Source organism: Pempheris klunzingeri, chromosome 6 (assembly GCF_042242105.1).
Source record: "Pempheris klunzingeri isolate RE-2024b chromosome 6, fPemKlu1.hap1, whole genome shotgun sequence".
In the NCBI taxonomy this organism is placed as follows: domain Eukaryota; kingdom Metazoa; phylum Chordata; class Actinopteri; order Acropomatiformes; family Pempheridae; genus Pempheris; species Pempheris klunzingeri.
Genome location: NC_092017.1, coordinates 7,480,216 through 7,501,501, shown reverse-complemented (window position 1 = coordinate 7,501,501; position 21,286 = coordinate 7,480,216). Strand labels below are relative to the sequence as shown.

The 21,286-nt window shown below is 42.2% G+C and overlaps 2 protein-coding genes across 2 annotated transcripts in view; both read right to left on the bottom strand.

Moving 5' to 3' along the window:
- Positions 1-833, bottom strand: part of sh3rf1 (SH3 domain containing ring finger 1) — a 30,931-nt gene extending 30,098 nt beyond the window's left edge. The window contains exon 1 of the mRNA XM_070832344.1: positions 335-833. Within this exon, the coding sequence (XP_070688445.1) occupies positions 335-712 (378 nt within the window). The 5' untranslated portion in view covers positions 713-833. The remainder of the gene's footprint in view (positions 1-334) is intronic.
- Positions 834-5,764: 4,931 nt separating this feature from the next.
- On the bottom strand, positions 5,765-20,858 carry nek1 (NIMA-related kinase 1). The gene is made up of 35 exons (XM_070831672.1): positions 20,822-20,858; positions 20,326-20,474; positions 20,129-20,225; positions 19,904-20,001; positions 19,612-19,695; positions 19,420-19,487; positions 19,233-19,319; positions 18,706-18,760; positions 18,204-18,404; positions 18,040-18,112; positions 17,360-17,511; positions 17,050-17,115; positions 16,671-16,730; positions 16,543-16,590; positions 16,353-16,433; positions 16,035-16,213; positions 15,832-15,951; positions 15,618-15,720; positions 13,870-13,953; positions 13,702-13,779; positions 13,121-13,216; positions 12,777-13,004; positions 12,626-12,679; positions 12,269-12,509; positions 11,787-11,912; positions 11,489-11,665; positions 10,972-11,169; positions 10,768-10,873; positions 10,472-10,548; positions 10,143-10,360; positions 9,230-9,390; positions 8,409-8,806; positions 7,938-8,071; positions 7,693-7,825; positions 5,765-6,569 (listed from the first exon to the last, which is right to left on the bottom strand). Exons 2-35 carry the CDS (start codon positions 20,440-20,442, stop codon positions 6,556-6,558), a joined length of 4,212 nt encoding a protein of 1,403 aa, XP_070687773.1. The 5' UTR covers positions 20,443-20,474; positions 20,822-20,858; the 3' UTR covers positions 5,765-6,555.
- Positions 20,859-21,286: the final 428 nt, after the last annotated feature.

The following is a 21,286-nucleotide window of genomic DNA, read 5'->3' as shown; positions in this document are numbered from 1 at the left end:
CATACAGCATTGTCAGCAACTAGGAAAGGACTAAGAAACCTTCTTATGGGAAGAGTCCAGCTGCAGACGCCACAGAGAGCAGAATCATTTGTTGGCTCAACTATTAACTGCTCTCAATCACTGCCATTAGTAGTGTTGGGCTGCTAGTCAACTGGCTGGCTTTTGGATCACCATGATAACAGTTAATCCGCAGCAAAGATTAGAGAGCCAGTAATGCAACATGCTGCTTTTAATCCACACAGATTTTCACTGTTTTGTTTCAGCTTGACCCTAACAATGGGAAACACAGATGCGTGCTCACTGATCCATGTTCAGTCACCGTGAATATACTAACCCGGACAAGGGTGCTCTTAGCCTGAGCTCGCTGGGGTTGTGCTCCTGGGGTGCCCTGGTCCCTGGTCCCACTGCTGTGAGCTCTGGCCACGGCTCCAGATGTACCATTTGTTAAGACTGCCCCAGGACCAGCCCTTCGAGGCCTCTGTTTGATGCCATCCAACAGCCGCACAAGAAGGATGTTGCTGGGGAGTTCATCCACGGCACACTCCACCAACGTCCGGCACTCTGGGCAGCGCAGCTCTCCACGTGAACCTAGGATACCCTGGAGGCATCTGCGGCAGAAGGTGTGCTGACAGGGAAGAACCTTGGCTGAGGCATCCAGCCGTTCCAGACAAACAGGGCACTCAAGCAAATCCAACAGTACTGACTCGTCCATTCTCTGTGTGTTCTGCCACCACTTTAGCAGAAAGACATGATGCTGACAAGGTTTTTGTTTGGAAGCAGAGCCTGGTTTGTCACGTCACTCCCATACCTCGGCTGTGGCCATGGCATCTGCATCAGCTATAAATCAGGGTAAAGACATGCAAATAAATCAACTGCACACACACACACACACACAAGAAGTGGGTCATAGTATGCATACAACAGACATCATGTATGGCCGAGACTCTGTAGTGTTGTTTCATTTATAGAGCTTGGGAAATGTTACATTTCAGTTGTCACATATGAAACAGAGACATATTCACGCCACATTTAACTCTGTAGCTAAGTGATGAGCTGACAACACTGGTTTAACACGGAGCTACTGTCCCATTGTCTATCAGCAGATTAACAAACGAGGGACTGAAGGGCAACTAATAACAATAAAACGCTACTGCGGAAAATATGACAATATTACGTAACACTTACCAGCCCGAAAAACGTGTACTTTTTATGACAGGAGGACTCAGCTCGGCGGTGTTTTCTCGGTAAACGCGAGAAATAAAAACCACCAATGAGCAAATTAAACTAAGTTTGCTAGCAAACATATCTCGCTAGCGAATGCGCTACTTTAACGCTGCCAGTAACTTAGAAATTAAGTTTTTACAATATTAGTACTTGTTTCCTACAACTTCTCCGGCGAAAGTAATTCATCTATAACACTGCAAAATCACTCGTCTACTAAATGCAATTGAGCTTACCTCTTCCAAAACAGGACTCCTCCTCTTGTTGCCCCGTATCTCCCAATTTTTGCTTTCTTGCTAACGTTACTAGTTAGCAGGCTACCTGAAATCTACTAGCCACTTATCCGGAATATTCACCGGACAATTACAACTGTTCTTCCGGGACAGGTTTTCTTTAGAGCCACCCAAGGTGTAGTATAAACATACTTCTGTCACAAATGTGAGTAAAAGCTAACATAAAGAGGACACAGGCGAGACAACGGAACTCGTACAGCACCGAGCGCCATGCTAGTAGGCTACTTCTGTTCTGCTGGACTGTTGCTGGAAACAAGCGGAGAGGGGGAGGGAGTGTGTGCGCTTCAGGTGCTGTCGGGAAAGGGGGCAATTACGAAGGGGATGAAGTGAGAGCACACGAACGAGCCAACAAACACGAATGTCACCTGTGTTTAGACACAGCAGGAGTGGACATTACTGCCACTCGCCATCATTTCGTCGTTGTGGAAACTTCTTAAAACAATTCCCGTATAACATGATTATTATTCATCTTTTATATTTCCTCCCAAAAAAAATGCTTGAAAGTCAAACCGAACTGAGGTCTACTACTGTGTAAAGTAGGGATTTCCGAGGTCCCCAGAAGGCAGCGTGTAGCGTTGTCAAACGGGCGTGAACTGAATCTGTCTAATGGTTTGTAATGATGTGTCAAAAACAGCATCTTTTCCCAGGCGGAGTGGAAAATAACTTGCTTTTCATTTCATTATTAAGCCACCCCTGCTTGACACGAGGTTAGCTGTAAGCCAGCATCACTGGTGCTTACATGCAATGGTGTAGCTATTTGAATAATCTTCAAAATATTGATTTTTGTTGTTGTTGTTGTTGTTGTTGTGGCATACTTTGTTCGGTTGCAGGTTTATAATCCTCAAATGTGGGTAAAGAGATGTGCTCTGTCGTGTGGACGAAACATATTCCAATAAGTGGACTACTTACCATCTAAAGTAGGCTTTCACTTTTATTATTTTTGCAATTTACTTTATCTAAATTAGTACTAGAGAGTAAATAGGGACATCTGGTGGTCACAGTTTCTAGTATGGTAAGGTTTTCCACACCTTCACGTTTGTTTGTTTTATAGCAACAATTACATTTTTATTTATTGATTAACAAACTAATACCGAAGCCACACATACAGGCTCAACAAAATGGCATGTTATAGTGACAGCTATAAGTACATTATGTTTTATGAGAGCACAGTCTTGTTTAATGTGATTGTTAAATTGCAAAAATGATTCTAATATAAGTTGACGCAAACAAGTAGCCTGCTTTGGATTTGACACTATCCTGAATCTTTTCTTGTGGCAAAAGCAAACTGATGGACATTTCATTGGCTTATGTAAAAATAGACAAAAGGCCCACAGGGAGAGGGGGGGCACTTTTCCACAGGCGCTGTTTTTATTTCAAAAAGCACATTTGGAATAGACCTTTGACTCCAAATAACCTTCACAGCAAAGGCACAAGCACAAAACTACTTGAGGGAGAGGAAAGCGAGTGAGACAGACAATACATGTGATTTATTTTTATCTCATTCGGAGGCATATTGAGCAAGCAGGAGAGATGAAGGGGAGGAAGAAAAGAGCAATAAAGAAGGAGATTTATATGGAGGTGGCTCTCCTCTGTCACATGTGATCCCATAGGAGCTGGCAGGAGACCTCAGGTCATATTTCCTCAGTGTGAAGAGGCAATGAGTCCGCCTCCCCACCTCAGCTGAGACAATGGCCCCTGCCCTCCTTTTCTGCTTGCCCCTATGTATTACCACACGTTCACATTCTGCACACATCCAGCGTTGTTTTGTAAAAAGTCCTCAGCAGACATTGCTTCATGTTATTCAGAGAGGCAGCAGGAATGATTTGTGGACTTTGAAAGGCAATAATCTCTCATAATGACAGCACTTGAGGGCAAAAACAAGATCACCGCACGCATGCACACACACACACACACACACACACACACACACAGAAACACACGCACATCCACATATGATGGAGGTGGCAGCTGTGTTACTGCCTATAAATGGGGACAAGGGAAGCAGGAGAGTACATGACAAGACATATGTCCCAATTTCCATGAAGGGATAAACCTTGACAGAAATACTGCCCTCTCTTGTACAGTCCATTACTGTAAATAGATGTTCAAGATGTTCAGCTAATTGAAATGCAGCAAATACCAAAGCCGGGGGTCTTTTTTTTTAAACGCACAGTGCAGATTCCTGAGCTTTCGTTGCTAGTGTTGTTCAAAAGTTGACACAATTCACTTTTTTAAAAAAATTAAAAAACGATGATGTCTTAAATCTGAAACCAGATCAAAGTCTCTGGGGCTGAATATGCTATTAAGATCAGGACACTCACGTCCAATGATCTCCATTTGTTTTACTTTGATAAGGCTTTTAAATGTACTAACTCAGCCTGAGGCAACCTGCTTTCAAATTAGATTAGGGACCATATCTGAATGTCAATGAATGCTGCCTGATAATGGTTGAGTGCATATATTTCTCTGCGGGGTGATTTTTCCCTTTGAGAGCTGGAAATAAGCCAAATGCAGGCCTTATGGAAAATTCAAACCAAGAATTGAATTAATTTCATAATGCCATTCAGAGGAAAAAAGGGTAGGCGAGTATGAGACTGCACCCAAAGTCATTTTCTGATCTGTCTGTTTTCCTCATAGCCCAGTCTAATTTTAGTGTGGTTATCATATCCAACAGAATTCACGAACAAAGCACCAAAGAGATCTGTTGCATTCTGTGTATAAAGATGAAATTAAGCGCACCGCTATTTCTGTCATTCTGTCCTGTATAACTCCTGCAGGCCCAAGAACAGCAAATCATTTTAAAAGTGAAAAAGTTGATATTCTAATGAAACAGACATAAACAGAACCAACAGTGATGCTATACCATGACTCCAAAATGAAGCTAGAAATGTCCTTTCCTCATTAAACACTTCAAAGAAAGCCATAAGCATTTTGTCAGAACTTCTCATGCTCTCGTGCTCATGGTATTTGAACAGCCAGTTGCCTTCTTTCCTGTATATGCCTCTTAACAAGTAAAATGCAAATCATTACTGAGATAAAAGCACCCCCATGCATAATACAAGTCACATAGCAGGGCATAAAACAGAATAACTAAATCTGAAATGGAACAACAAAGACACACAACGCTACCAAGCAGCATAAATCTTGAATGAATTGCTCTGTTGTGTACGGCATTTAACAGCTTCAAGTGCTACTCTTCTCTGGCCTTTGACTAACAGCCTAGATAAGGTTAGAGACGATAGTATGGAGGGCCAGGACCCAATCATTTATGTATTCACATTAAAATCCACATTGAATAGGTGTCATTCCTTACACATTTTCTATAGTTAAAAAGAATATTTAACATACAGATTTACATTTGCATATTACATACAGTGTAATCCAACATCCAATCCCTGCTATGTTTAAAATGGAATCTAAAGTGAAATAGGCCTTGAATTTGCATATTCAATATGTGCAACCTCATCTTGAAAATGCATGCTACGGTTTTCATTTGAATTTAATTGTGCCATCATTTTAGCACAGATGACAAAAGGTATCTTCCAGCTGACAGTTTAAAGTCAATAATGGCAGGTTCACGCTAGGGTTGGTGCTTGAAATGTGCCAGTGTCATCCATCACAGCTCATACACAACATCTGAGCTCTTTGTTGTGAGCGTAACACCTAACGGGAGGTTCCTCTCCTCATTTTCTAACATCCAGGCTGGCTTCTGCTCCCTATTAGCTCCACTGTCGCTGTCTCAATGTTGTGATTATTAAGATTTCCAGGTTCAAGTGGGTGGAAACAATTAAAAAATCTTAAATTACTACATTATTGAAGTCACAAAAGGCTGCAAAGCTCCATTACCAAATACGATTGTTTAATCTTATTGGAAGATGCCACGGTCACTTCTGTAGAAATTCCAATTCCAACTCCAACAAAGAGGAAACACATCCTCTGTTATATTATTCCTCAGGGATCACAAATACACATAAATCTTGCTCGCTGACAGAAGGGTCTGTTGAAGGGCTGTGGATGAAAATAGTCTTGTGCATTAACCAGTGGCACCACAGTCTGATAACCTGTAAAAAGCAGTCTGATTTCCTTTTAAACCTTCAAAACCACATTTTCAACCCCAGACGTTTAATAAAGCATATTTTATAATGCAAGACAGCTAATTTGCAAGCGCTGATGGGCCCGCTCCAAATGTAGCCGTACTTTGCAGTGGATGTTAGTAAGGTAGAAAGAATCATAAAATAAAAGTCCCCAGGTTCTTAAAAAAAGTGTTTATTTCATATAAAGATTTACAATATTTAATTTATAATGAAATAACAATTATTGTTAACATATGTACCATTGCTTACATCATCAGTACAACTATCCGCACTGGAACATCAATCTGACCTGAACCACTCGTGCTACAGTGCCTTGGCAACATACAACAGTCTCACAGCAGTCTTTTACTTTGGGTTAACGGAAACGGTAAGAAATGTTGAAAATGTATTAGATAATATTTAACTTCTTGTTTGGTGAAAAGAGTTGTAAGAAAAGGAGGTTCAACTGGTTCTGAGCAAATCGTGGTACATTAGTTCTGAGGGAGACCTGGTTTGTGTTTTGAAGCTGTGGTCGACCATGACAGTTAAAAAGAGAGCACCTGAGAGGACCAGATCCTTGCCCGCCAAAATAAAAGCCACTGCTGATTCTAACCAAACCAATGACAAACCGAAACACAACAGGGTTTATGTTATTAATCAATATGAGTTTCATTTGCACACTTTCATAAACATTTCACAAACATTAACTTTGGTTAATAGGAACGTGTATTTGATAATGCACTTTTGAATGAACACTGGTGAGAACATAGTGTCAGGAGCTGATAGTCAAAAGTATGAAATACAGCCTCGAGTGTACAAGTTATTCATCATGCAAGTGTGCCTGAAACACTGTTAGATGTGTGGCTGCAACACATGCATAGATCCTTCTGCCAATGATGAGCGTCATCGGAAGACATCAGATAGCTAGCAGATTGTCATGGCTGCCAGCAGCTCCATTGCATCAAACATTATTCATCATTATCTAAAAGGAGAGGGGAGAGAGAGAGAGAGAATCATGTTGGGACAGATAATTCATTAGAGAGGCAGAGGTCACTGGTTGGAACATGGCTCTTAATAAGACATGACAGAAAAGAAGCAGATGACTCCAAAATGCTGGAAACACACATGCGGGTTAATTCCACTGTTGTTGTAGTGAACACCACCGTGCCAAACCTTTAACTTAATTTAACCACATTTGAGTGAAACAATTTTTAGCTGTGGTTTGTGGAACCACTGACAGTGCTTCTTTCTGTAATGCAGAGGGTATTCATATCTGATCTGTTGACCTTGTTTACTTTTTGATGCTTATCTCCCAAAATGTAAATGCAACCTGACATTTAATGGGAACAACAGGCATCAGAATTGACCTAAAACCCAGAGCAAAGTCTCCTCAAACTTGAGGCTTGAACGTGATGGATGGTTTGTTTGCGACTGTAGCCGACAGAACAAATCCATGTATTGTAGTAATGCAGTATAGTCTGTTGGAATATCAAAAATATACACCGCGTTAATGCTGTATGCATGGGAACCACAAAATACGCCTTTCACAGATCTTTAGATAGGTCCTCAGGGGAGATATTTGACATCTGCATTCACTGTTTCCTCTACTGAAGACGGTAAAAATAGAAAACAAAAGAATTGTCAAACAGTGATGTTTAGTGAGAGAATCTGAAGACTGCTCCCAATCCTGAGGGAAACCTGTCAAGCTCGAAAGAAATAACCCCCCCCCCACACCTCGTTCTGTATCTGTGGTCCCAGCCTGACAGCTGACATGGCACAGGGCAAGAATAAGCAGACAAACAGTGTTAAGGATGTGCTTCACACCATCTTAGTCCCTTCATGACTTGGTAGCAATGTGAGGAAAGAGGATAGGATTCTATAGATTAACACTCTGTGATTTACACATGTGACCTAAAAACCCAAGAGGAAAGAGAGAGTGAAAATAGGGAATAATAGAATAAAAGGAGGCAGGAAAAAGGACAAAAAAGAAATCAATGGTTACGGTATGAGTCAAAATATGAAAAGTGCCACGCTTCCATCAGAGTGGAAACAATGAAAAGATAAAAACACTTACAATCTACTAAGAGTCAACTACTGTCACTAACCTTCTTGGTATGCACCATCTGCCATCACTAGATGAAGGATGTTGGGATACAGATGCTGATGCTCAGTTCCCAAAATGCTTAAAACCAAACTGGAGCCCAAGTCAATATTCTCATCTTCATCTTCATGCATAGCCTTAAATTCCAAAAAAGAAACAAAAAAACAATTAAACCAGCTGTTTAAACAGTCTTAAGTTCTTATGCACTTCACAGTGTCAGCATTTAGAAACATGCCAAACATTTCACACCTTAATCTTATTGTAGGCCTCAATGAACTTCTCAAAGCCCATCTGCTGCTCCAAGTTGAAGCGCAGTTCTTCCAGACGACTGAAGATGCTGTCATGGTGCGCAGCCTCTACGCCCTGATCCTCTCCACTGCCATCTGTGGTGCAGCACGATTTATCAGTTCTCATTATACTGTTAGACTTCGGTTCTTCACCACACTGAACGTGCTTATTTTGCAAAATAAAGAGACCCATTTATTACTCAGCCACTTATTAAAGGCATGAATCATCTGACATAAAATATTAATTCAAGATGAGTGTTTTGACAGGCTGAAGTAGTTTGTGAGCCTTCTCCACACCATCGTGTAGCATGACTAACAACCACGTCAGCAAAAGTGGTAAATTAATGTTTGCTCTAAAATCAGTTTATATGAACCGAGTTAAAATAGTTTCATACGTTTTTCTTTCACAAACTCGAGGCAACATTCCTCGTACCTGAATGCCACTCTTCATTGAGCTGGCTGTTATTACTGTGGTTCTCCTCTCCCACACCATTGGAAAGCAGCTCCCCCGCTTCCTCATCACCAGGACTCCCATGAGAGCACTCCTCGTCCTCATCCTCCTCCTCGTCCTCATCCTCCTCGCCTTCTTCCTCCTCATCCTCCTCTTCATCATCATCGTCGTCATCATCATCCTCATCTACAGCCATCTTGTTGTCCTGATCCATATCTGCTGCCATCCTGTTGAAAAGCTCTTGCTCTTCTCCCTCTGGAGGGTTTCCGTTGAAGTCTCCTGCTCCGACCTCTGGAGGGCTCCTCATTAAGTCGCCCTCCTCTTGGAGCAGTCTCTCCATGGAGGCCCGGATGTCCCGCAGGTCTTCATCCTCATATGCACTAGGGAACAGAGAATTCTATCAACTGGCTGTATTTATAGTTTCTTGGCGAAATGAAACTCATGCCTCCGTGGACCGTACACCTTTTTCAAAGTAAAAAGTTGTATTTTTTAAAGGTGCATTTTCAATCTTTTCCAGTACCTTACAGCTGTGGTAAATTATATATTCAAGTCATTAGGCTCTCTCCAACTATTCAATCAGAACATGATGTATTATATCAATGCAACTGGAATTTCAAGCTATTTCAGGCACTTTATGCAAAATTCAAGCATTTTCAAGAATTTCCAGCACCCATACGTCTTGATGTCAGCCACTATCAAAACTACCGGCCATCTTTGGGTTGGAGTAGTTTCTGATTTGCCAAAATCATACAGTGAGGCCCAAGCATGTGTTTTCATTTGATCTCGTTTGTGTTTCGTCTTACTCCTCAGTCTCTGATTGGTCGTCATCTTTAGCTGCCTCATCCAGGTCTTCTATTTCCAGGTTGCTGTCGTCTGGGGCAACATTAGCATCACTAGTCACTGCGGAGTCCTGCTGAGAGCTGAAGAGACGACTGAGGTCTGGCAGGGAGCATGTCCGCAGCATCTAACAGTACAGAGCGACACGGATGACATTTTCATGTGGCCCAGATCTCAAATGTAGTCTTGACTGACAATACAGTAAATCAACTGTAAGAAAAAAAGTCAATTATACCATCGCAACTGTGTTTACAAAATGATGTGACTACCAATTGATAAAATTTCATATCAGCCAGTGGAATGGCCTCTGCAACTGTGACACACAAGACGTTTAGTAAATGTAACTAATAATAATTCTTCATCTTAAGCAACCTTTAGAAAAAGCCAGGATTAACCAAAACCTAAAAAAGCACAATGATTACACCCACAGCATCCATATTCTATATAGGTCTTTCTGTGTGATAAATGTTGAGCTCGGTTCTGCAGATCTCTATGTCCCTGATGAAGGTTAGGAAAGATATAGGTTGATGGATGCTCTTTCTGCCCTATCAGACCCGCTGCAGGTTCAGACTATGTGATTAATGGCTCTCACTCTATTCCAGACTCCCTCATTAATAAAGAAGGCTGAAACCCTACCTAAAAATACCACACATGCCTCCACATCACACCAGCCACAAGAACAGGTGTGAATTTCCTCAACCCATCAGTCGGTCACCTGATCACATCAAATAATGTCATAGATCCCATATTGTCATGTGATACTTGAGGTAATAAACATTAGATCTTTCCTCATAATGCTTTGTCATTTCCAACAAAAAAAAAACAAACAAAAAAGTAAATTAAAATGTGTTTTTATATCCAAGCTCAGCCAGTAATCACCTGGGGATTGTTGGCGTCAAACATGCCAGTGGAGAGGCCAATGAGGAGGGCGTCATGGTGTTTGGAGCGCAGAGGTGAGACAGAGCGTGAGCGAGAGGCCAGAGAGGAGGATGATTCATCCATGGAGGACTGGCCTGAGAGGATTGCAAGGGCAGCAGTGCGCCGGTGGGCCGGGGAACACAGCTTCATAAACAGAGGCTCCTCGCCATGTGCTGAACCTGAGAGAGAGAGAGAGAGAGTGGGTGTGGGGGGACGGGAGGGTGGATTTAATTAAGATAATAATTGAGCTGAAAAAAAAGAGGCTTTGGCTCACTGAACATTAATCTCACCAGAAGATTCGGTTGGCTTCTCTGCACTCTTCTCAGCCCCCTTCGTGCCTGCTGGTCTTGCGATACCCTCTGGTGGCCTACAAGAAAAATATACTTACCAACCTACATTATGTCTAAAGAAATTGTTCACATTTTATGTTTCTGTTGGAGCTGTAACACAATGGTCTCATCAAATTTAATACAATGGGTACATCAAGCTTTAACTCTAACTAATGGGGTGAGCAAATAAGGACTGAATTTTCATGTTGGTGAGAAAAGGGTGAATTTCTTCTCTTAATATATAGAGGAGTAGTCACATTGGCTGCTGGACTTCCTGTTCCCATGCCTTCTGCACACTAGCTGGGGGATGAGAGGACGTTTTAGGCGCCTCTTCCAAAACCAATGACTCCACGTCTGCTGGATCTGGAAGAATTCAAAGCGGATAGGATTGCATTATATACTGAAAATATACTTGGGGAGCTGAAATATCCGATCAATGTCAGGTTGAGTGTCAGACTGACCCTGAGCCTCGGTAAGGTTGGGTGTCACTTTTTCTACTGCAGCGGTCACAGACATTTCCCGATGCGAGCCCTCCGCGGTGTGTGCACCGTCCTTCTGAACCTCTGGGCTCTGACCCACAGCAGACGGCACTAGTTTAGAGGGCAACACTTCTTTAGGTGTCTTCACTCTCTCAGCTGCTGCCGTCTGGTTAGGCTTATCTGGGGAAAATATTGCATCATCAGGAAGTGCATAACCTCCTAGTAATCCATCGTAATCATCCATGCATTCTCTCAAACAACACACTAACAGTAAAAATTAAATGACATGACAAGGCTTCTTAATGTCCACAAAATTGCATAATTGCTTTTAAACCATGATATTACTGCACATTGCATATCATTGTATTTTAAGGTTTAAACAGTTGAATAGTGCTTTATGGATAACATAGTTTGTACGTCTGAGTATTGCTGGCCTCATTTGGATGGTGAGGAGATGGAAGAGAAGAAAAGATTTGGAAGATGAAGTCTGACGACTGACCAGGACTTGAAAACTCTTCCTCATAGAAGGTGACGTTCTCCAGCTGCTGGGTGAGAGGCTGAAGCTCTGCCTCCTGTAGCACTCTTAACACTTGACAGTCTGGACTCACTCCCCACACCTTCCTAGGAGCGCCTTCCTGCAGCCCACCCATCTGTATAACTTCACCCGCTGTTTGCTCTGAGCCATCACACATACACATAGAGGGAGAGAGACAGGATGCTTGCATTTTTAATGTGCCCAGTGCAGTGTGTTTGTGGGAATCTGCATACGCTTTTCGCACAGGGAGAGGGTAACTCACCAATGGTCGTGATGCAGGTCTGCTCTAGAGTTTGCTGGGCTACAGGCAGGACAAGTGGAACCCCTGCCTCCCACTTCTTCCTGTCTCCACCAGATGCTGGTCTATCATCTGGAGACACTGATGTGACTAGTGATAGAATGATGGGAACAGAGACTGTGCAAAATGTTTCTAAATAGAAGCACTAATATGTAAAAAGAAAATCCAGAAAAGGCACATTTGGTATACATATGGTACTGCCACGTGGTATTATTATTATTACTTGTTATATGGCAAGTTAAAAGGCAAGTTTGATACTTTGGAAACTTGCTCTTTCAATTCCAGATCAACAAACACTAAAAAAAAAAATAAAAAAAAAAAAAACTGTAGATGTAACAGCATGTAGAATTTGTCAGTGTATAAGCACACATAAGAGTATAATATAACCTTGTAAATGTAACCTCTGTTAATACTTGAGAGTTTTGTCCTCTGATGCCATGACTTACTGGTTGTTGTGTCACAGGGTTCCTCCAAGGTTTGCTGAGCCATGGGAAGCACAGGTGGTTCTGCAGAATCCCACTTCTTCCGCTCTCCATTCGATGGGGGACGTTTCTCTGCCTCAGACTGGCTCTGTTGGAGAGCAGGGCTCGGTTCTGCGGGGGGCGGAGGCGGCTCCTCCACCTCCTCCATCGGGCTCTGGGCTTTTAGGTTCTGGTTAAGTCTGCGCAGAATCTGCTTTTTCTCACTCTGTGACATGAAAGGCATTCAGTGGTATCATCTTTCTAAATATTGAATGAGGGAAGCTCCATAATTTTTGCCATTTTAGCACACTGTTATTTTATTGAATCATTGATGACACTCACCTGGATGACCGTAGCAGTCTCCGGTTCAGACAAGCTCTTTTTTAGTGGAGTAGTCTGCCAAACACAAAAATGCAATTGATACAGCTAAGGAATTCAAACTGAAACAATACTATGACGTAGGGTGAGATAGGCTTTGTAAATGTATACTGACAGCTCCGACATTCTTCAGGGCAGCAGTCATGGATATAGCTGGGGTGGAGGGTTTGGATGCAGGCAGGGCTGGAGCATTGGCAGCTGGGTTAGGCTGAGAGGGACTGGGTTGTGGAAGAGGGCTGTCAGAGGTAGATGATACTGCTACTACTACTGCTGCTGCTGCTGCTGCTGCCGGCGGCGCTACGCTTTCTGATGCCAGGCCAACCTTCACCCCTCGGGCTGTAAGCTACCACAATACGTAATAGCTGGGATTAGACTATATCTAAACTAATGCACCAGTAAGGCCACGTAATGGTATCAACTGACAAACATTAGGGTGGGGAAAAGAATGAAATAGCTTACATGGTCCTCCCAGGCTTTCTTTTCTCTCTCATATGCTTCTTTCCTCTTCTTCTCTAGTTGCTCTTTGAGAACAGCAGCACGGGCATTTGCTTGGGCCTGGAAGGTACATATATATACATACAAGAACAATGAGGCCATGTCTATCAGTCCATTTTATCTTAATGAAATCTCCGCTGTCTCACTGAGACGCTTTTATGTTGTGTCATTAAGGCAGCTCGTTGCTTTTATTCCTGTCTCACTCCAAATTCACACTTGGAGTTAGAGTACAATGCAGCAGCAGAAGGTGTGACAATAATAGCCCTGTTTTATTTTCTCTTCACTGGTTGCCAGGTAATTTCAGAATTGATTAGAGGACTGTACCCGAGCTAGTCGGGCATCTAGTTACTTCTCTGAACTTCTAAGCCTCATTAAAACAACCAAGAGAACAAGTCACAGGCTGAAGAAGTCTGAAAGGCTTAGACTGACTGACATCATCTTTCTCTTCTGCTGTTATTTTATTATCTATTGTGTCAGTGGTTACCTTGTTACCATCCAATTGCTGCATATCGTAAAATATAATATTTCACTCAAAACAGACTCACTTTTAAAGCCTCGATCTTCTTTCTCCTGAGCTCTGCCTCCTCACTGGACTCCTGGCTGTCAGACCCATCACTGTCGTACTGAAACACACACCAACAACAAGGAGACAAAATGTGTCAGAAAACTGAAAACAGTCATTAAAGGTGCTCTCAGAGAGTGGAGGACTGTACCTTCTCTCCTCTGAGCCGGGCTTTGATCTGCTGACGCTCATTGAAGTTCTGCAAGCGGATCTGCCTCAGTCTTGACAAGTACTCCTGAGAACAAATACAAAATGTTACACACTGTATGCTATACACACCTGCAGACACACAAAGACAGTACAGTACAGAATAGATACCCGTGGTCACAATTATACACAATAAATAAACAAATAAATTCAAAGACAGCACTTTCAACAGAGTTTTACTCAGACACCAGTATGATGTAGGCATCTGTACATTAACACATCTGCCATTCAGCCAGAATAAAAAAAATACACATTTTGTAGTTAAGAAAATAAAAGACGCGCATGTGTCTATACATATACATGCTCCATTCAAAGCAAAAAAGAGGCAATACACAAGTCAAAACAGAGGTGGTTATTTGAAATGGGACAACAAGCACAAAAAGAAACAACAAATAAAAAACAATGGTATTTATTGTTGTGAATAACAGCAGCCATTATTGGGAGGCAAAATAAATAGAGGATCTCACAGTGGACAGTGGAACACCACACGTTGTGCACGGAGTGGACATGGGTTTGGGCTGCTGGGTTGAATTATGTGTCAAAGGGATTTCGCGCAGACATATGAAGGATGACGAGCCAAGCCAGATGTGTCATGAGTGAGGTGGAGAGTGAGGCTCCTACCTCCTCCTCTTTGTTGGCTTTGGGCCTCCTGCACCGCAGCGAACCAGCCCGGCTTCCATAGATTGCAGTCAGGTTTTGCCGAGTACCCTGTTTACCGTTCAATTTAACCACATTTTAGAAGGACACAGCCCCTAACATTGAACTGCCACAACAGCCATGAGCTGGGCCCAGGAGGTTAAATTGGACTGAATCAAGTGACTACATGTAAAATTAAAATGAAAGGCGCCTTTCATAATAATGACCCCAAAGAGAATTGTCACCCAACTCCGGTACTAGTATTTTAGTTTAGTACAGATTTGCTGTTTGATTCACTCTCATCAACTCCCTTTGCTGCTGTATATGGCAGCTGGTTTTGAGCAGTTACCTTGCTCAGCATCTTACAGCACACAGATAAACAAGCAGGTGAAGAAAGTCAACCATCACCATGTTTCTCCAGGCCAGCAAATACTGGTCTTACAGTCATCAGGTGGCCAGAAACACAACTTCAGTGTGGTGATATTGTTATCCTTTGTCTGCTGGACATCATCTTGACCAACTGTTTCCACACACACATTAGCCACAACAACTTTATATGTGGATTACATGCCAGGGGTGTTTGTCACCAGCTTCTTCTAAAGTTCTGCTGCCCCCCAGTGGTCGAGAATCAATGAATTCAATGTTGAAGTACATCGTTTTAAAGTTGCATTGAATAACTTTTTATCTCTAGAAATACAGTTTACTATCACTTAATATGAAGTATCTGATGGATTTATTTGTTAGCAAACCATATGAGAGTCTTTCAGGTCAACTTTCTTAACCTGCCACACCATTACTTTGGCTCAGTACTAAGCAGGTAGCTCTGGCAGTAGTAGCAACCCTTTCATAATGTGTGAAGCCATTTGATTCAGTGTTTACATGAGCAAACTTTCTTTTATAATTTATAATATTTATCATAAATACATCAGTTTCACTTTTAATCTGTGTGCAAAGAAAACCACACCCAGTATGTGAGGTCATAATTCAGGCTGCGAATCTCAGTAACAGGACTCAATGGGTTTCCCTCAAAATTACAGCGCAGGTCACACTACGTACCAGCTGACCCTCAGCACGAACTTTGTTGAGCATGGCTTCTCTCTTCCGCTGCAAAAACTCCTGAACCTGATAGGCTCGTTCAGGAGCCATATGACCCCGCTGCCTGAAAACACAATAGGGTAATTAATACTATTAATACTACGGACTGCTGTGAAAACAGCAAGGATGTAGAGTTTCAATCCAAATGTGTAGTGTCACTTGTTGCTCGACTGACCTACTAATATGGGCATGTTTAGAGACATGCTGCAGCCTCTGTAGTTCTCTCTTGATTGCATCAGGGTTCAGGAGTATCGCTGGGCCATTGGGCAGCACTGGGCCAGCAGCAGCCGGTACACTTCTTACACACAGGGGCAACGTCATTAAAATACTTATTTAATGCACCAAAATCACCTAAAATACAGAGACATCTTGACTCACCGAACGGGACTGCCCGAACTGGGTGCGGATCCCTCCCTGCTGACAACTTTAGGCTGTGGTTTAGCCATTTGGTCCAGAGCAGTGTGGTAGTGTTCATATGAGCTCTTACTTAGGACAGGGCCTGGAGGAGGAGCCTGGGCAGAGCTTGGGGCGGCCCTCTTTCCACCACCAACAAAACACTGTGTTAAGAGGATAAAAGGTGGTTGTGAGTCAGAAGGAGGATTTGGATGAAGTAACACAATCATAAAATGTGGAAATGCTTTGAATGTACAAGATGGCATGAGTAACACATGGTATCATAAAAAAAGGAACAAGTACCTTCCTCTCTGGGCTGCTACCTCCACTAGAACTCAAGACATGCTTCCAGCCTTGTTCTCTGGCTTGGTTTATACGATTGATCTGTTACAGATCACAGGAACATTATTTTCTTTATTTTGGATGTATACATACAGTGCATTGATTGCTGTGACTTGATATCTATGTATAGCAACAAGAAACAAATACCCACCTTTTCCTTTTCATATCTCTTCATTTGCTCTGCTTTCAACAGGAACATCTAAATGCGACAAAGACCAGGAATCGACTGAAACTACTGAAAATCGCAAACTTAACAGAGTGACTTAACAGTGCACCCACCTGCTCTCTCTGTTTCCTTTCTTTCTCAATCAGTTCCATCTTTTTCTTTCGGATGCCCTCCTGCAGCATGAGGCAAAAGCATCTCAATCAAAGAAAGACATCTTAAAAGGAACCCGCTTTGAGGCAGCAGCACTGCTCTGTCGCTGGGCAGGCAGGTGAGGAGGCAAAGGTTAGTTACCAGAGAACAGAGCTAAAAGCAGGCACAACACTCAGAATGGACTGGGAGCAGAAAATGGGTGAACACAGGGATCAAGCGTAATGAGAGGGAGGAAAACAATAAACGCTGGTAAGAAGGGACCTTCATGTGTAAGTAAATGGGGAGAGAAAAAGGAGGCAAATCTAATAACAAATTCAAGTTATGTGGGGCTCTCAGCTGTACCTCGTGTTTTTTCCTCTCTTCCTCCACTTGACTCACTCTTCTCAGGGGGGCTGCTGGGAGAGGGGCCTGAGCAACATATGACACTGGGGTTCAGAGGTTGCCAACATACTATGATGTAAAAGCATACACTCACTCACACACACACACACACACAGACATAGACAGATGGGAGAGACCTCTGACATGCAAAACTAGGAGCTCGACATAAAAAATACATATATTTTTTTTTTACACGCAGAGCCAAAAAAAGTAATGAGTGAAGCTCAAAAAAATCATAAAAACTACTCGTCAACATCAACAATCTACTAACCGGTTTATGCTTTACAGCAGGTTTCCTCTCTGCAGGCTTTTTGGCTGCGTCTGACACCTTCCTCGCAGTTAAAGGCACTCCGTATTTGCTGGCTGGTTTTGTAATCTTCTGGGCTGGGGCAAGTGGTATGGAGCCAGGGGCAGAACGTTTGGCTAGGCACACAATTAAATAATATAAAACATTTATCCAAGTCTTTGTTCAACAACAAAGACAATGCACTGATGGGTCTACTCGCTGGTTTCCACAGTAAAATAAGGAAAAGAACATTTCATTATGAAAGTGCAATTCAGTAATGTTATTCACACTGTGGCTGAAATGCACTTGATGTTTCAAACCTCTTGCCAGCTTTGCACTAACAAAGCATTATATTATGAGCAAATGTAAATAACCACTGTCGTAGGGTGGTAGAAATAAAAATAAACTGTTTCTAAGTTCTATTTCTGTGTTCCTGTGTTAATTGTGTGATATCATAGCAGGATGAGTGTGTTTGGATATTAGTTTGTATGCATTTCCAAAAGGCTCTCATTCTCATTCAGATATCAGCCTTATTTTACTGTTTACTTTGAGCCATAATGGAGCTGTGTTAAGTTTCTGCTGATGCAAACTGAACCTTTCCTGCTATTGCTGACATGGCTCAGTGCACCTAACTCCCCTAATGTGGAAAAAGCCTATATGCTTACCTGGTGGCCCCTGCACCGCACCCACTTTAGGCTGCTTGTGAAGAAAAGAATGGCGGAATTCCTGAGCAATGATCTGGAATTAGTAGAGAATAAATGTTTAACTGAACACTGTTTGGTTTATGTAAATTCAGTCTGTATGAAAGACATCTAACTATGTGCCCCACCTGTGGTGTGAGGAACTTCTCTATCCGACAGGTAAGGAATGGTTTTTCCAGTATACTGCTGACTGAGGGCCTCTCTCGAGGGTTGCGTTTAAACAGCTGTGCCAAGAGAGAGCGCAGTTCTTGGGAGTAGTGAACAGATACAGGAGGGTATGAGCCACGGATGATCTTCAGAACTAGGTTCTTCATGTTGCCAGCCTCAAACTGAGGAGAAATGCATGTAGAACAAGACTGTAACCACTGTGGAGAAATTACTGATCATACTTGATCATGAGCAAAGATGGAGTATGGAAGGAGTTATTAAGGGAGTGGTTGAAACTAAAAGAGAGATACAGATTTGATTATGAAAAACTGCAATTTTTTTTTAAATGAGTTTGTCAACCATTATACAGACAGTAGCTACAGGAAAGAGATCAAAATCAGTATGTGAGAAAGCATTGCAATGCTGCATACGGTACTTTAAACCTACATTAATCTGTAAACAGCTCACACACAGAATACTTACTGCATGCTTAAGAGTGCACATTTCATATAGGACACACCCTAGGGCCCAAATATCACTGCAGAGGGAGGGAAAGTAGGGAAAGTCAGAGGAGAGAGCATACAAATGGACAGGCAGGGATAAGTTCTGGGGTAGCTTTACAATCATTCACTAAGCTATCAACAGTCACTTGCAATGCTTTTCCTTTCTTTATTATTAGCTGGAGACAAAAGGGACTTTGCTGCGGAGGCAATTCCACATTGAACATTGGAATACTGCTACATTTACTTCACTGGTTGTAATGAGGTGGATTAGATTACATGCATACTTAAAATAGTTAAAGAGGAAATCAATACTAGCGTCCTGTAGACAAGCAGGTTCGCTCAATAAAGAGGAGACATGATACCTTTACAGCACTCAGAAGTCACTACCTAATCCTGCATGACTCACACTTAAGTGAAACAGAACTTGCCCTCCTGGATTATTATTAATTATTAATTTGCACGTGACAAACACCAAAATCTTCTTATTCCAAAACATCGGGTCTGTACCTTTTGTTGTTGTACGGTTTATTTTCACAGATCTCTGGTGATAGGTAATATGGTGTCCCTATGCAAGTTCTGGCCAGTTCTACAGTGCTGAAAATGAGAGGAGAATGGAGTACAAATTGTATTATGCTTTACCAAAATCTTCCCAAATTTTAGATTTACAGAGATATGCAGATGACAATTTACATACCTGTTCAGCACCCTCGCAATTCCAAAGTCTCCGAGCTGCACAGTCCCATCTTTTGTCAGAAATATGTTCTATGCAGACATGATCAAAAAACGTCGTAAAATGACAAAAAAACTACACAAATAAGTCAATATGTGAGAAATAACCAACTTATTATTACTGAGGGACCAGATCTTGTGTTGCGTGAAGCAGTACCTGTGATTTGATGTCTCTGTGGAGGATTTTTCGGTCATGCACGTGCTTCAGCGCCAGGCAAATCTGCACAAACCAATCCAAGATCTAGACAAGAGAGCAGATGGTAAAACCACATTACACAGTATCAACTTTCTTCCCACATCGTTGGTAATTCTGATAGCTGAACAACCCAAGAAAAAAAACATTTAACAAGTTAATATGATAAATTCAACCCACATGTTGTACAGTGTTTCACTCTGTCAACAGCTGTGTCCTAAACATGAATGATTATCCCACTGAGTTAGTTGCTTACTTGCTCTTCTGAGAACAGTACTCCTTTCTGAGAGTTGATCTTCTTGAAGAGATCTCCACCTTCACAGTAGTCCATCACAATATACAGACAGCCGCCCTCTGAAATGAATTTTATAAAGAATTCAGAAAAGTCATAATATTAAGATTGTATTGTGCACAACAGGATAAGTGCATGAGGTTAACTCTGCAGTTGTTTCAATAAAAGATCTTTGGAATGTGTGAATACCTTCAAAAGACTCCTTATACTGGACAATGTTGGGATGACTCATGTTGGCAAGAACGGCAACTTCTTTTCGGGACTCCTGCCTCTCTTTACTGGACATCTGCCAACATAAGGAACAGATGATGTGCAGGAGCAAAGTGATAAAAAAAAAGGAGCTCACATTAACTGAAATGTGAAGCTTGTGTAATATTTATGCTTACCCCTGATATGCCAATCTCCTTGATGACATATTGGTGCCCATCCTCTTTGGATTTTACAAGGACGGCCTTTCCAAATGAACCTTCCCCAATTTTCTTCACCTTTTCGTACTTGTCCATGTTAGTGGGATGAGTGGCTCCTCATGCTGGGTCTGCAGAGGGATACACAGCAGATTGGTAAAAGGCAGAAGCTGGTAAATTCAATAACCATGATTGAGTGTCGTCCTGCAAATATACAGTGATGCTGGCTCCACCCATGAGTGCTGTCAGACAGAGAAGGATATCTTGGCTATGATGCTCAAACAACACACAATACAGCTGGTAGCAAGATAGCTAACGTTACCATTGCATGGTAGCAACACGAAGATGGAAGACCAAGACCACGCTTCATAAAATATACACCCTGTGAGTGAACGCGACACTGAGTAATAAAATTATCACAGCTGACTAGGTACCGGCGTGTCAATGCTACGGTATTTGGCGATAATACTTGGCTCACCATTAGTCTTTTCGCTGCTGTCTCACAGAGGCTCTGGTGATGCTGTCACCCTCGCGCTCTCTAACTAACTACAGCTTGTCCTTTTGCTGCATTTTAATTGGCTGCTTCATATTTATGGATCAACAATTGGTCAATACTGCTGTCCGTCATCTTTCACCGTGACAGACGGTCCGAAGCTCCGCCCCCAACGGGGCTGTTGCTGTGGACATTTTCCATAGCAACCACAAGCCAGCCGTCGAAGTGTGCAGACCGGGGGGGCATTTACATCGTGTTTTCGGCCATTAAATACATTTTGTTTGTTATTTAGTTGGCATTAGAGCGGTCCACACTTTCCTCCGCCAAGGCATTGGTTTTTATTGGCCTAAACACAGAACTCTTCCTTACTATGATGTCAGACTGTCAGACTAATAATAAGCAAGTAGGATCTTCAGTGTTAAACTTCTCTTGAAATTTAAATCACGAAAC